We start from the raw sequence: 16,206 nt of genomic DNA, 5'->3' as shown, positions 1-16,206 counted from the left end.
TTCTTCTTTCAGTTTCGTTCGTGTTGTTTTAATCGGGCAAAAATGTATTAAATTTATTTGAAAAACCTTTCCTCATTGTTCTACTTGTCATTATGAGAAACGTGTATAATCGATGATGGGAAAGAACTTGAGAAATTTCATAATATCCATAAGTTGACTGTCTAGTCTTAAACGGCTTCGCCTATCGCAAGAAGTAATAAAAAATGTCGACGCTGTGACAAATATTGGCTTATCTTTGTTTGACGCGGTTGAAGGCAACTAGCAATTAATCCACTGAGTAATGTTTGTACAATACAGTGACAAAGTAAATATATTTAAAGATAAATGCATTTTTTTAATGAAAAAAGAACAAACAGTCACAGATAAAAACATGCTGAACCAAGTTACTGTCCAATATATTTTTATCTGCATCTAAAAATAACATCGCGATTTTAACATTCGAAAGGTTCAAACATAAACAATTTTTTTTAAATACATAAAGGTGTCAACCGACATAAGGGTTATTCACGCCTTAAAATCAGACATGATGTCACTCTTATGGCTAGATTTCTATTTTAAATTTTTGAAAACAGATTAGTTTTGTTTAGAAATTTTATCAGCCTATTATTTTGTTATCTCCTAGAAGTTCTGAAAGGCAGTTGGCATATTACAACTTTTCATATCGTCCTCATATGTTCTGCAGGCTGTGAGAATTGTTTCACAGTAATGGGCACATACTGAACAGCTAGAGGGATCCTCCTTGACAATGAGATGCCATGTGTGAGTCTCGTGTGTCCTATTCTTAAACAAGTTAAAACGGACTCTTCATGTCTGAGGATCGAAAAGAAGGTCCGCAAGATTTGACTTGGGGTTTAACTTCTCCCATTTTAGCATTTCTCTTTCCGTACCAAACTCGTTGCCACCCTAGTCATATCATTTATTTCAATTGAGAAACGAAATCCCCTTAGGGAGTAAATCCTGACAGTTTGCCATGTTCTATCGCCCGTTTTGCGTCTTTATCCGCTGCTTCATTCCCAACTATTCCGCTGGCCCAGATACAAAGAAAGAGAGTCGTTATATTCCGGCACTGCAGAACGTGCAGTACATGTAAAATGTTCTTAGAGGATCGGGGGAAAAGATGTTTTTCAAATTCAATAGAGCGTACTGTCAGTCTGTGCAGATTGTTAGTTTTAAAAATCTCGAGGTAGCCACTTCCTTGATGTACTCATCCAGCGCATACAGCTCGGCGGTATGGTTGCTGGAGGCATGGGGTAAAGAGGACATATACTGGCGGTCTCTACAGAAAAACCGTGCGCCAGTCCCAGCTTGGTCCTTTGATCCGTCTGTATATATAAATTGTTGTTTCCTCAAGGGAAGCTTTAATTTTTAGAAACTCTTGTCGATATACATAGGAGTAGTATTTTCCTTGGGATAAGCATATTTATGACGCCTTAAAATAACATACGATTAAAACGTTTAAAAACATTAACTTTATTGTACATTGAGCATAACGTGGGAAGTGGTGTCCGAGAGGATCGAAGTCACTAGCTCAAGTGGTAGAGCAGCGGCGTATTTAGCCGAAGGTCGTGGGTTCAAATCCCGCTCGTGACACTAGCTTTGTCATTTCAACCAATACTTTACATAAAAAGATTAATTAATTGAAAGATGTGTGGTAATTAGTGACCGTTAATCGATAATTATTCAGAAATCGTGAGATGCGGTCTGGTGTGATGTAGGTTTTAGAAAATCATTTTCTTTATCGTGCCAACGTGTTTGTAAATCCCAGGCCCTGAAGATGATCTCAATAAAGACGTTGGCACGATAAAGAAAATGTTTTTCTGAAACCTACATCACACCGACCGCATCTCACGATTTCTGAATAATGATTGAAAGATGTTATGTGGTCAATCGGGCCATGAAATATAATGGATTTAGCATAACGATAATGCATTCATATATTCAATAAAATTATTTTCGTTTAAATTTCTATTTCATGTAGCAATATAATTTAAGTTCGGAGTCATTCTGGATTTGAAAAGAAATTTGAAATTTTGTCAGAAAAAATGTAAGAATTCAAAGACGGTCAAATCAACAGAAAAATTAGCATGAAAATTGTACTGTCTTTTTCATGAAAATGTGATGTAATGATAATGCCTGATATTATAACACTCTGATTAACCACGTCTTTGCTTATATTTAACAAAACTTATCTTTGGACATGTCTCTTTTCCTCGGTGAATTGATAATTTAAAGGCCGCATTTATGTAACATTTAATAAAAAATTGAACGGTTTTAGCGTTAGTATGTAGTTATTGAAACAAGAAAACCCAATAGAAATGAGTTTTTCTAACATATAGAGTTAGATTTTAAAATCGGCAACTTGTTTTTGGATGTCAAACTGTTACAAGCCGGCATCCCACAATTCTTGGTTCTTTATAACATTTATATTGTTGACCTACCCATACACACTAATGCCATCACATAGGCGGACGATACGGCAATTTTGACCTCTCACTGGAATGCTATCTAACCTCCATCGTCCACGAACATCATGAGCTAATCGAAGACTGGTGCAAAATGTGAAGGAGAAGACTGAATAAAAATGAATTCAGTGTACGTTTATTTTGAACAATAGTTTTGCTTCGTGTACATTAAAATAAAGATATACCGATTTCCATTCAAGTCAAATAGACCATACCTAGACAGCAGGCTAACGTGAAATCCCCACACAAGACTTAAGAGACAACTTAACAGAAAACTTGGACAACTACGAAGACTTTTAGGAAATCTGTTTTGACCTTTAAAATTCAACTACTCTATGCTGTACACTATACAGCATCCACTTTGTGTTTGAACTTATGGAGTTGGGTTCCCTCAAGCTATCCGAAACCGACAAGGTTGCATTCTTATTACTATCCTGTATATCATTATACTACTGAATTCCCTGCACAACCCAACATAATAACCACCGGACGACACCGCATTTCTCTCTTCTAACCAAGCATCCTCCAAAATGCAAGATTACTTCAGATTATCAAAGACTGGAGATAAAGTAAAAGACAAGAGTGAATCAGGAAATACCTTTGACCCCCTCGACTGTACATGCACAAACAAGCTACTTTTAATCAATTCGATACTTAAGACTATACGGAGTGGAGTGGAAATGTCGAGTTCTGCCAAGCCATCCAACATCCAGGGTGTCCAATTCTTCCGATCAAAAGTCCTAGGACAAATCGTCTCACTATTCACAACGACTTCAGCATTCCTTTTGTCTAAGAACCGATCCATTCCCGATCCTAAAAGTTTCATACTAACCTCTCGTTCCATCGCTACTCGAGCCCTCTCTACCCATCCAGAGAACCCGCCATTTTGCCTTAATGGGCGATGCTCTCTGGACCTACTTCCCCATTAATCCTATACTCTGAGTTCCACCATTGGCTGGTTTCTCATGGCATGTCCTATGAGAGCACTATGCACACCTGTGTTAGTGCTGTGGCCATATGGTCAATCGTTTTGTGATAACATTCGTAATATGTCCTAATATGTATAGAGCGCAACTAAAATAATTTTAAAAAATCTAAAATTATTAATATATTATTATTACAATTTTTACTTTTAGTGCCTAAACACCATAATTAATAACTTATAAATTAATTGCAATTAAACTTAACTTCAGTCTACCTGGTCCGTATTATCCGTTTGTCAGATTAAGTGAATTGTTTTAATACAACCTAATACAACTGTCGATATTATTGATTTACAATGTATTTATTTACAATTAGTATGTCACTTTCTGCTAGATTTATGACAGTGGAATTGAATTTACAAGAATATGTCAATGTTTTAAAGTATTAAATGACGCCTTTATCATGTTTTTCCCCGTCAACATCGGAATAGCTTTATCTGCCGGGAAAGCGGAAAAAAGCACGATTTGGTATAATATTTCATCGGAGATCGCCCCTGAGGCATTATCTTTTTTTAAAAGACAATGTGAGGCCATTTATACTGACACCCACAACGATTTCGCCACGGAGACTTTCGAATATCTCACCTCACAAGCCTCACCCGGAATTGTTACAACTTTCCACACCAAAGCTGGCAAAAAAACATATTGCGATAGGGAAATTCCTGGTGAAGTGTTAACTGTGTGCGTGTTAACATGCCAGAGTTTGGACGTCTCGAAATCTGGGCCATTGTGAGACAAAACAGAACGGTTCGAAATTAGCGTGTCCGGGCAGTTGTCAAGGGCGTTGCAATTTTTTTTCCAGGACTGCACCGGTCTGCGGTCTGGTATAAACGGGTCAACGATCCTCCTCGATTCCAATAGGGTATGCAAACAAAATTCCGACGTGCGCAATCGTTTTTCAAGGTGAGACCGGGTTAGCCGTCGTGCAATTTCGCCCCCTCGCCACTCAGTTTCCCACGGCTCTTTCTCGTCGTCGTGACGTTTGGTCAAAACATGTAAAACAACCCTGTATGAAAATACAAATTTTCATTTCAATCTGTACGCTTGGTAGAATAAATTTCCAGTTGTCGGTGACGGTGGTTTTCAGAAATCCTGTCATTGCCTAATTGCTTCAAGGAAATTGTCATGACAGCGTGAGTGGCACACTTCGCTAGGTGATATAACAAAATTCGACAACAATTACCAGTAATTTGCACATATACATTTTATATGCATATAACAGTTACAAAATACAAACCTGACATAGTATGTTTTACTACAAACCAAAACCCTTAGATACGAACGATAGAAATATTAAAAAATCATAAGCCAAAACTGATTAACACCTTCATTCAACCATCCACTCTTGTAATCTAAATTATTTTATCAAACAAATTTTATTTTTGTTACTAGATGACAAAATAATACTTCGTCCGTTATATCCGTTAATAGACTTCCTAGACAATTAGCCACACCGATTAAATTATCTTCCATAGAAAATCTCTTCGTTTAGGATTCCCTAAATTATTCGGCTCTTCCGGATAACATTTCAAAGAGTTAATCTTTGTGTGAGGTATTGGTTGAGATAAAAAAGTGTCACTAGCAGGATTCGAACCCACGGCCTTCGGCTAAATACGCCGCTGCTCTACCACTTGAGCTATCGTGACTTCGATCCACTCGTACACTAACTTCCACTCTCAACCTCACCTTTCGAATTTTCCCTCCTTTTTGCCATTTTTCAAAAGTCGTGTAAACTTTTCGATTCTCGGCGACTAATGAAATAGCCACGGAGGGGGTGAGATGGGAAGTTGGTGTCCAAGTGGATCGAAGCCGCGATAGCCCAAGTGGTAGCCGTATTTAGCCGAAGGTCGTGGGTTCGAATCCCGCTCGTGACACTAACTTTTTCATTTCACCAATACCTTACATAAAGATTAATGAATTGTAAGAAGTAACTTGGTCAATTGACACAAAAACGTAAATGGATTAATATTTAATACTTAAAAGAAGTATCACTTCACTAAACAGCTCCCCGTGGCCACCTCTTAAGTTCCTGGGAATCCAATTACACGGCATTTGAAAAAGGGCAAAAAGAGGGAAAATTCGTAAAGGTCACGATAGCTCAATTGATAGAGTTGCGTAGTATTACCCGAAGGTCGTGGGTTCGAATCCCGCTTGTAACAGTGACTTTTTTATCTCAACCAAGACCTTACATAGAAAGAATAATTAATTAAAAGACGTAACATGGTCAATTGACCACTAAAACGTAAATAAATTGATATGTAGCATTTTATCTGTTTTGCTTATTGCATCAAATGAATGCAGATGTAAAAATCAATTAAAGACAATTTAAAAAACAAAATACTTCCGAATAGGTTGCAAACTAATACTAAAACTGAAAATGGTTATTACATTGCGGTCAACAAGTGGACACGATCGAAAGCCTTAATCAACGGACCAGTTATACATATATTGAAACAATGGTCACGATATAAAGATCAGGACAATGGCAGCATTCGAAAGTAATCGCCGTCGGGGGCTTCTTTATATTCATCCGGTACATAGCGGAATCCAGATTCTAAAGGAAAATAAACCAAAGGGAAAGAAATGGTTAATCAACGTCCTCCTTCTGTACCGACACGCGTCCTACATATTTCCTGCACCCTCAATTGGTTGATCCAGTTTTGTGAAGATCAAAATTTATTGCTATAAAATCCATTAGCCAAAAGATGCCGCAATTGACTCAAGAAGTCAAGGGACATAGAATCAAATATCTGTAAGATTTGTGAGCTAGCTTTTCAATACTAACGACCTCAACTTGTCTCTCTTTACGATAACAATCGAATGCGTTTCCGCTTTATGCCTGGCTAACAAGTTTTTTTGCGCTATCGTCATCTATTTGAGCAACGTTGAGATAAGAAACCGCTTTATTTCACGCCCGATAATATCAGACCTCATTCGACGGAGACGGTGAAGGGGACGAGAGAAAGAAGAAAATGCCATGGCATTAACCGGGCAGAACACATCTCGCAATTGACTTCCAGGGGAACGGCCGCGATTTTTGACGAAATCGACAGACTTTCTTCCTCTAACCCGGCCAGATACTACTTTCACGGTCTTTATGGGATCCCAGAACTTCCTGCTATTCGGCTGTTAAACAACAAAAAACAATCAAGCGGTTTCTTATAACAGACGCGGCCTGTTTTAAGGTAGGCTATTGAATAGCACATGCCGAAGGTGAAGATTTGGCTGAACATAGGGCTGGATACAGCACGATAAAAAATTAGACCGTTATAACTTCCATCTCGTTGTTCATCTTAAAATGGCTTATATCTATGACTTTTGTCTGCAAAATTTATAAATTCTATCTCAGTTAAGTTAATCTCTATCAGTTAAGCATAATAATTATGTAGGTTTTACATCGATTTTATTGTTTTAAATTTGTTAGATCTTCTCTGACTTTATCAAAGGTTCATAAAATTGTTCTGACACTACTTTTTCGCATTATATAAAATTAAGGTCGAAGTTCAAGTAAATGGCTTTTGACAAGCGTTAATAAGTCCAGATTTCCATTAAAGGGCGTTTCTTTGTCAAAGCTTCGGTAATTTCCTGATTGCACAAACCACAGTTCTATTCCTGTTCCGTGTAAATATTCTTTGAGAAAAGCAGTACACTTAGGAATATCGCGTTTTCAAGTCTGACAGAGGTTTTATCATGCGCATACTGTTTGAAAATGGCAAAGAAGAACCAAAAAGTGTGGGCGCCACAAGGCCGCTACGATTTAGGCTTTTGTATCCATTATCATCATTATGGACCTGTAAACGTTCTGTGAATGGATATACAAGGCTATTCAAAATTGGTTCTCTTTAGAAACTAGCCAGGAGAGACCAGATGGTCTGTGATTCGTGTTACCTATTGAACCTCTACATAGCTTTATCGATTTAAAATACACTTCATTATTTTAACCTTTTTCTTTTTATTTACAGATGGAAGGGGAATTGAAAGCTACAAGGAGGGAGTTGGAGTCAACGAAGAAAGCGTTGAAAGTTCAGACGGCGAGATGCCGCCACCTGGTCGCCGCTTTTACAAAAAAGTTGGCCGAGAAGGATGCCGAAATGCGCGCTTTCAGGGAACAGCGAGAAAAACAGTTGAGCAGCCTGCTCCGCGCCCTGCTCGTTTTAGAGGCCAGGTTGAGACGAGAACAGAAGAGCATCAAAGTCCTTCTAGCCGAAAAGGACAATATAATTAACAACCAAAAGCTGGAGATTGAAAGGCTCAAAGAAGGCAAAGAGGAACCTCGTAAAGAAATCAAAGAGGAGACTAAGGTAGAGGAAGAGGAAGATGTGTTTAGGGAGTATGCCAAACCGGATCTTATCAGCTCATTAGGGATCAGCGACTTAAGCAAAGAGCCTGATTCACTGTCTTCCGAGAGCACTCGTTCCTGCCTGGGAGACGAAAGCGATTACACAGTCATGCAGGCCAAAGGCGTTTTAAACGTCCATGACCTAAGCGCGTTTTCCCCGGTATCGAAATTCAGCGGGTCGTTTTCACCGATTTCGAAAAGCGTTCCGGATATTTCGACTGGAATCCCCGAAGGTGAAGAATCGGATAAGTACCAGGACAACCCGGTGCTCCAGTGCGTAAACCAGATTTTGTTGAAGGACCAAGAGGATTTTTTGGAGGAGCGCTCGTTGAGACAGGACGAGAAGGATCCTAGGCGGCACGCGGTGTGGATGGACGAAGAGGATTCGCCTCTCGACGAAGACATGCAAGAAGAAGACACTAATCAATCGAAAAAATCAGCGTCGTTCTCCGAATTGGACAAAGATAGGATCAGAATAAACCCTCCTTTACCTCCAAAACCGAAAATTCAGAATAAAAAAGTCGAGTTTTCGGACAAACCGTTCCATAAAATCTCTCAGGATCAACTCGGTATTCCTTTGTCTATTCTAGAACCGATAGATCACGGAGATAAAGATCTTTATGTCATTTCTAACTCCGCTCTTGACGACGAAATAGTCAAACAGTTAAGAGGGAGGACTTTGGATGTGACGGGGTTGCATATAAAACCTCACAAAGAGAGGAATCATCACAGTGACATACCGACTGGCTTATTACATCCTAACCATAAACCTAAAAAAAATGCAAACATCGATTACAATAACATGTTTACGCCTCCTCGATCTTCCAGCGGAGTGCTCAAAGTCAGCATTCAAGAAAGCCCGACGAGGACTGCGTTCGGTTTCAAATCCCCGCCAAAAGTCGGTATGCCCAATATGATAAAAGTCGCATCGCCGGTCGCCACTCTGCTCACTTCGCAAGGGGCGAAGGAGGAAATAAAACCGACCGTTTCACAGATGGTACGCAGGTTCGAAGATTTAGGAATAAAGAAAGAAGAAGAGGAGCAGAAAAAAACCGAGAAAGAGAAGGAAGAAGGATCTCCCGGGGTCAGCTACGATAACTTTCTCGAGGCAACAGGGTTGAGTCAAAAATCAATCATGACGCCAAGCAGGCTCATGACTAATCACAGAAACGTCACAAAACCGAAGGACGTCAAGTTGAGGAACAAAGTGAGAACGACCGGTGTCATCGAAAGATGCATTCCACCCCAAGTAGTCGGTCCGACTATCAAATACTGGACAGAACCATTTCTTTAAGTTGTATTTTTTTAAATAAATAAAAAAGTTCGATAGCTCAGGATCCTTATTACACTAACTACACATTTAATTTTTAATAAACAATTTTGTATATATATTTTTGTAATTTGCCCAGGCATTTACTTTTCACTTTTTAAGTTATGATTTTAAACTACCATTATTGCATTATTCTTAGTTTACCTGAATCACATTAGAATCATTTTTTTTAATGTTATGAATTGCATGGATTGTACCATTCGTTATAGGTAAGTTATTTCAGTTTTATCATTTATATTTAAGAGGCTATACGATTATTTTAGCCAAATTATTCAACATTATTTTTTTGTAACATAATAACGAACAATAAAAGCTTTTGAATCAATAACATTGTTTGACTCTTATTTTAAACCTGAAATACGGGTTTTCGACCCCCGCTCCGAGGAATATCTAGTGCTCTGGGGTAAGTGAATGAATGACATATGGGGAGTAAAAGTAAGTTACAAGTGAGAATGATGTGGAATCAACCCCGACCCGAAGAATATCGAGTGCTTTGGGGAGAATGAATTTGACCAGACTTCTTTCTACGTTTGTATAGGATGTATATATTGGTATGTCTAGTGGCTACTCTACAAGTATAAACGAGAAGCTAGCATTTTAGTATATCGACTTAGTTTTCTTATAAAAGCATTTCGAAAGGATTTAAAAAGGAAGGAAGCGACGACCAAAGAGAAAAAGAAGTAAAAAATACTTTTTGTAATCACACTTATTTGGATAATAGCTAGTTCTAAAAGTTTTAAAAAGAAGAAAACGACGACCAAAGAAGTAAAAACGCAAAAAAGAAGTAAGAGATACTTTTTGTAATCACACTTCTTTGGAACATAGCTGCTTCTAAAAGTTTTAAACAGAAGAAAAGGACGACCAAAGAAAAAAAGAAGTAAAAGATACTTTTTGTAATCACACTTATATGGAACATTGCTACTTCCAAAAGTTTTGAAAAGAAGAAGACAACGNATACAAATGAGTAATCCTGTAAACGTAAACAGAATATTTTATATAGATTTTTTTAAATGAAAACTTAAAATCCTGCATTATTTTCCGGACAACCCGATATTTAGAACCTAGAAATAACCTTGGGAATTGTCCTGTAACCAAATTGGTTTCAGGTGTTGTGTTTTATATAAAATAGCAATTTTTAATTAATAAATTCGATTTTGGTCAGATTTGCAAATTATTACGAACGAACATAAATAAAGAAAAGTTGGCTAAGAGTAGTACCTCCTGACAAACCAAACGTATATTTATTGTATGTTTATTGAACATATAAAAACTGGCCAGTAGTAAAAAGTAAATAAACAAACATGAGAAATGTGAAAAATTTTGACTGATAATGTTAAGAAGCCCTGAAGAAGATTTCGACCGAATCCCCGAACGAAAAAACATAACGTAAGATCTTTGATCATGTTTATGAGTTCTTTTTTGCTACAATATTTTAGAGTTTTTCTTGCCAACTGTAAACGGCTTTCATTATTTACGCCAGAAAAGGTTCAAGTATTTCACCGGTATCCCGGGTTGAGCGTCCTATTGCACCAATTTCTTTCTGAGCGTGAAGCGATCCCGGATTCCTTTTGATCACCTCGCCTATTGAACGCAATAAAACATTTAGATATGAAACCCGTTCTCCTTTCCATCCGTTTCTTTCTTTAATACTGTTAGATAAATTGCATCACCCTGAGATGGACGAGTGATGCTGCCCCTGTTTTTCAGAAACTTACAAAGCTTCGAACAAGAATATAGAGTAGAATATCATCGGGGCCTGCTGGAAGTGTCCTATCCTTGTCATATGGGTCTAATCGTGAGAATGTTTATTGAAAAAAAGAAAACTATATTCCTCGTACATAAAAGGTGGTAAAGCGTGTTTTTTGGTATTTCTAACAAACCAAAACGGTAAGAATATAAAATCAAAATGATCGCAAACTGTATGCAAGTATACAGGGTGAATTGCTGTAATCACACTTATTTGGAACATAGCTGCTTCTAAAAGTTTTAAACAGAAGAAAAGGACGACCAAAGAAAAAAAGAAGTAAAAGATACTTTTTGTAATCACACTTATATGGAACATTGCTACTTCCAAAAGTTTTGAAAAGAAGAAGACAACGACCAAAGAAAAGAAGAAGTAAGAGATACTTTTTGTAATCACACTTATTTGGAACATAGCTGCTTCTAAAAGTTTTAAACAGAAGGAAAGGATGACCAAAGAGAAAAAAAAGTAAAAGATACTTTTTGTAATCACATTTATTTGGAACATTGCTACTTCCAAACGTTTTGAAAAGAAGAAAACTACGACCAAAGTGTAAAACGATGTAAACAATACTTCATAAAAACAGAGAGTCGGTAACAGATCGAGAGGCTTAAATGGCTGCATTTTTTAAAAAAAGACTTTAGCTACTTTTCTGCCCATGAACCTCCCACATCATTTATAAACCTGCAATAATATGTGAACGAGAGAAAACAATGAGTAATCACCTAGAATAAACAATTATGGAGATTGTAGATCACTTGAGACTAAATGGTCTCTTTGCCACAAGGAAAAATCCCGATTTTTATGATGTAATACTGGCTGAAACAAACGTTAACAAAAAATGACTTCAATGCTTGAAAATCATTAAAATTACATGATTACACATCGCACGTATGCCATCTAATTTATGTTTTTCCCTTGCAAAGGAAATCGAAAATTATCTTCCTGATCGTTCGCCCAACAAGTAAAATATTACGTGACTTAGAGGAAAAATTGATTTAAGGAAGTAAATTTAAATTTTGATTACTTCCTTTTTACTTTTGATCGTTTGATTACTTTTATTAAAACATTTTACATAATTAAATTTGAGTATCTATTAAATTAGTATTGTTACTATTAATACTTGATAAAATAATATGTAGAATGAATAGCTCAAAAATTTAGTGTTTTCTAATTTATTTTTTAAGTTATTTTAATTTTATAAACTTTGAGAAAGGAAAACACTGTCAAAAATTTCTTTCAATTAATTAATCTTTATGTAAAGTTTTAGCTGAGATAAAAAAGTTGGTGTCACGAGCGGGATTCGAACCCAGGACCTTCGGCTAAATTCGCCGCTGCTCTACCACCCCTGTATCGAAGTCAAGATAGGTCAAGTGGTAGAGCAGCGGCGTATTTAGCCGAAGGTCGTGGGTTCGAATCCCGCTCGTGACACTAACTTTTTCATTTCAACCAATACCTTATATAAAGATTAATTAATTGAAAGACGTTATTTGGTCAATCGGACCACGAAATATAATGGATTGAATGTCAACAACGTTTACATCTCGTTGTAAATGATGTAATAGTTCTTAAGTCGTATACTTTACGTATTACTTGTATGAAAGGATTTGTTTTGATTTCTTGAACAATAAATATTCTATTCTGTCTAAATGGTTCTGAATTATGCATTAAGTATACACGACTGAAACGACAAGGCCTACACTGACGCTACGGTTAACTTTACAAATTTATAGGACGACAATCAAGCCATAGATGGAAAACAAAATTACACTTTACAAAACGCTACTACAACCGATTTGGCCATACAATATAAAACTATGGGGAACTACTAAACCCACCACGTCGCACGTCACCAATCCTTTTAATCTAAAGTCTTCAGATCACATATAAATGTTACGTATTATGTCTCCAATACTGCCCTCCACACTACCTTAAAATCCCATTTAACCAAAACTTAATTCCACAAAAATTTACCAAGTTCGCTACATTCACTACAAGCCCCTATGCCGTCTTAAGAGGAAAGGCCCTGCGACCTCCTTTTTACAAGTACGTAGGGAAGAGGGAGATAATATTGAATATGTGATAGATGTAAAGATTTAAATAGTTTTAAATATAGCTATGTATCATCAAATTACATGAAAATGTAACCATGTAACCAACAATTACAGATTGTCATAAAATTTTGATATTTGAAAAAAGTTTTGAATAATCCAGCAACTTTTTTCTCGAAAATTTTTGTACCATGTTAAAAATGTAAATATTTGTCTTTGATGATAATTATCATGTGAATGCTTATAAAGTGTTTTATGACTACTGTTGAAAAGGAAGAGTTTTATGTTACGTGTGAAAAGTTATTGGAGCTGATCTTCATAAAATCACTTTTCTTTTTATAATTTATTTTCTGTACTGCATGAAGGATTACTTTTACTTTTCTTTGTGTAAATACGTTTTTTTTTCTAAAATAAATATAGTTAACATTAGGGTGGGTTACAAGGAATAATTGTCAACCGAAAAAAAGAACGAGGACCGAAAAGCGTGAAATGGGTTTTCCACGTAGAGCGTAGTTTCATCTGTTATCCGAGCCGTGGCAGATGAGCGATAAGTGATGAACAGAAAGCAGAGTGAAAGCACATGGTTTGAACGCCAAAAGTATCCAACCGAAAAGAGGAAGCTATTACAGAATCCCAACTTGTGTTTAGGATGATCCCACATGATAATACAACAGGATTGTTTAAATTTATTCTACTCCGATATTTTACATGTAAAATATACTCTTGAAACCTGAATATTTTATAGTGGGTGGCGTGGGATAGATAGCATAAATCACAACTAACTCAACCACTGATAAAATTCAATCCATTCTCAAATCACCCAGTATTATTTCACAAACGTCTATGCTGATTAACAATTGGTTGGAAATGAATCAGCATAAATCGAAGTCAGTTAAGGCCTCACCAAGAAATACATGCTATCAATGCTCTACCATAAAAAAAGAGGAACAGTGACAAAAAGCTCATGAGATCGAACAGCCAAGCTGTTCTTAAAGCATTATTACGTAAAAAAGTCACATTCAAGATAATCAATGAATCTCCTAAACTAAATGTTAGGGAAACATAACAACCTGACGGTATCTTGGGTACTAGGGCACAAAAGAATTTTGGTTAATGAACAAGCAGACAAACTGAACTTTATGAAATCAGAATGGGTTCACACAAAACAAAAGGAAAAGGTACAGTTAGAAAGGGAACACTCAGGAAAGTAGGCCTATATACCAGTCACTGGCATTTAAGAAAACACTTACAAATGGATATATTAAATGATAATTATATTTTTAGATTATGCAATGAAACTGCCACTCATATCAAGTTAGAGTATGAAGCAACCGGTCAATCAAGACATAACCTAGGGTACCAAAAAGAGACATAGTAGTAATGACAGTCAGTTACCTAATATGTACTTCTTACATCTAGTCAATTGAACTGAACTAAGGAACTAGGGTAAACAACATTAAGCCAAATGGCTGTAGTGCTTGGGAAATACAAAACCCCTGCTTCCTGTTATCTATAATTCCCATCATCATCATTTCTCCAAAATTAAAGATGTTAGGCATTTTCTATAACCATTTGGTTGAGCAAAAAAGGAAAACATTAATATATGTGATGTAATATGCTTGGGTTTTTTAAAACTCTCCTCAAAAAATAGTTCGTTACCAATAAAAATTAAAGGGTTTTTACGACCGAGACCCGTTACTCGAATAGTGGTCGTCAATGTCTTCATGGGGACGAGTTTGTGAAAGCAGTTACAATTTTTTATTTTTCTGGCCTTGTACTAGTGTACATCTTAATCAGTTACAATTCAGTTACAGTTCAACGTGACAATGGTGTTTTATTCGAGCTGTACAAAAAAACAAGTAAGTAAAATGATACGTAGTGACTGCTGTTATTTATTAACATTGAAAATGGCAAAAAGTGGGAAAATTCGAACAGTTGTAGGTTGAGACGGAAAGTTGGTGTCCGAGAGAATCGAACTCACGATTGCTCAAGTGGTAGAGCAGCGGCGTGTTTAGCCGAAGATCGTGAGTTCGAATCCCGCTCGTGACACTGACTTTTTATCTCAACCAAGACCTTACATAGAAAGAATACTATATATCATTAGCGTAAACCTTTACAGGTCATGGCAACATCTTGGTATATCTCTTTAATTTCAAAAGGTCCAACAGTACTTTACGCCCCGAACGCGGCACGGATGATGACGTGCACTACAAAATTCTCTCTTGTGGCCTTTTTGAAAAGGAAACAGAAGGCCTAAAAGCCCTCAACTCATAACTTAACTTTCAATTAATTAAGTTTTTTTTTAATTTATTTTTTTTTTTTATTTATTTTATTTTATTTTTTTTTTTTTGTAAGGTTTGGTTAAAATGAAAAAGTTAGTGCCACGGGCCGGATATGTCACGAAAGTTCAAGTGGTAGAGCAGCGGCGTGTTTAGCCGAAGATCGTGGGTTCGAATCCCGCTCGTGACACTGACTTTTTATCTCAACCAAGACCTTACATAAAAATAATTATTTATTAATGTTATACACTATAGAATGAAAGTCTTAAATAGAACCATAGACCCAAGTTGATGATTTGATGATAAATCAATCGTGGTATTGTCTGGAAGGGATACTTAACAAAATGATCAGAAGATTGGGAGTTGTTTTGATTTTAGGTAGTAAATTCGATATACTATTTGCAACTTTTATTTTAAGATTTGACGACATAATTGAACTTTTGGCACTGCAATCTAAGCAATTAGCAGTTCATGTTACCACTTGTTATATTAAAGAATGTTACTTATTTTATGCGTGAGACGTTTAACTTGGAAATAATTTCAAAACTATCAAGGATGAACTTGCAAATAATTTCAAAATTATCAAGAATATCACAAAAATCGGTTCACTATCATCAGTCACTACCAATTAGGGCAATTCGATCGGAACGTGATTCTAGAAAAAAAGGTTATCAATAATTCTTACTAAATTATTTTTATCCATATCCACAGTAAATAAAGGACTTTTTAGGAGAAATAATATGTTGGAACTTGTTTCTAGTAGCCGTGAGGCGTTTGACGTTACTAAGCGTGATGCTCGTTTAGAGTCATAACGCCCGCATGTGGACAGACGGTTTTATGGTTTCCTAGTCCAAAGATCGTACGGTTTTTGTGCGGCACGCGCTGCCAAGGTCCGCTGAGTCCAACTGGCGAATTTGAATACCAAATCGGTCATTAAAAAGGCTGCCGGTCAACCATCGGGCACGAGACCTTATGGCCCCGGAGAGCCGGACCGTAAAGATTAGGCCTAACGCTTTTTCCA

General features: G+C 36.7%; 1 protein-coding gene across 1 annotated transcript in view; it reads left to right on the top strand.

The window, feature by feature from the left end:
- Window positions 1–9,399, top strand: part of LOC106666417 — a 44,573-nt gene extending 35,174 nt beyond the window's left edge. Inside the window, exon 2 of the mRNA XM_014393607.2 lies at window positions 7,408–9,399. Within this exon, the coding sequence (XP_014249093.1) occupies window positions 7,408–9,078 (1,671 nt within the window). The 3' untranslated portion in view covers window positions 9,079–9,399. The remainder of the gene's footprint in view (window positions 1–7,407) is intronic.
- The last annotated feature ends 6,807 nt before the right edge of the window (window positions 9,400–16,206 follow it).

Source organism: Cimex lectularius, unplaced genomic scaffold, assembly GCF_000648675.2.
Source record: "Cimex lectularius strain Harlan isolate CLEC.00 unplaced genomic scaffold, Clec_2.1 scaffold62, whole genome shotgun sequence".
Lineage (NCBI taxonomy): Eukaryota > Metazoa > Arthropoda > Insecta > Hemiptera > Cimicidae > Cimex > Cimex lectularius.
This window is presented reverse-complemented; position numbering and strand designations above follow the sequence as displayed.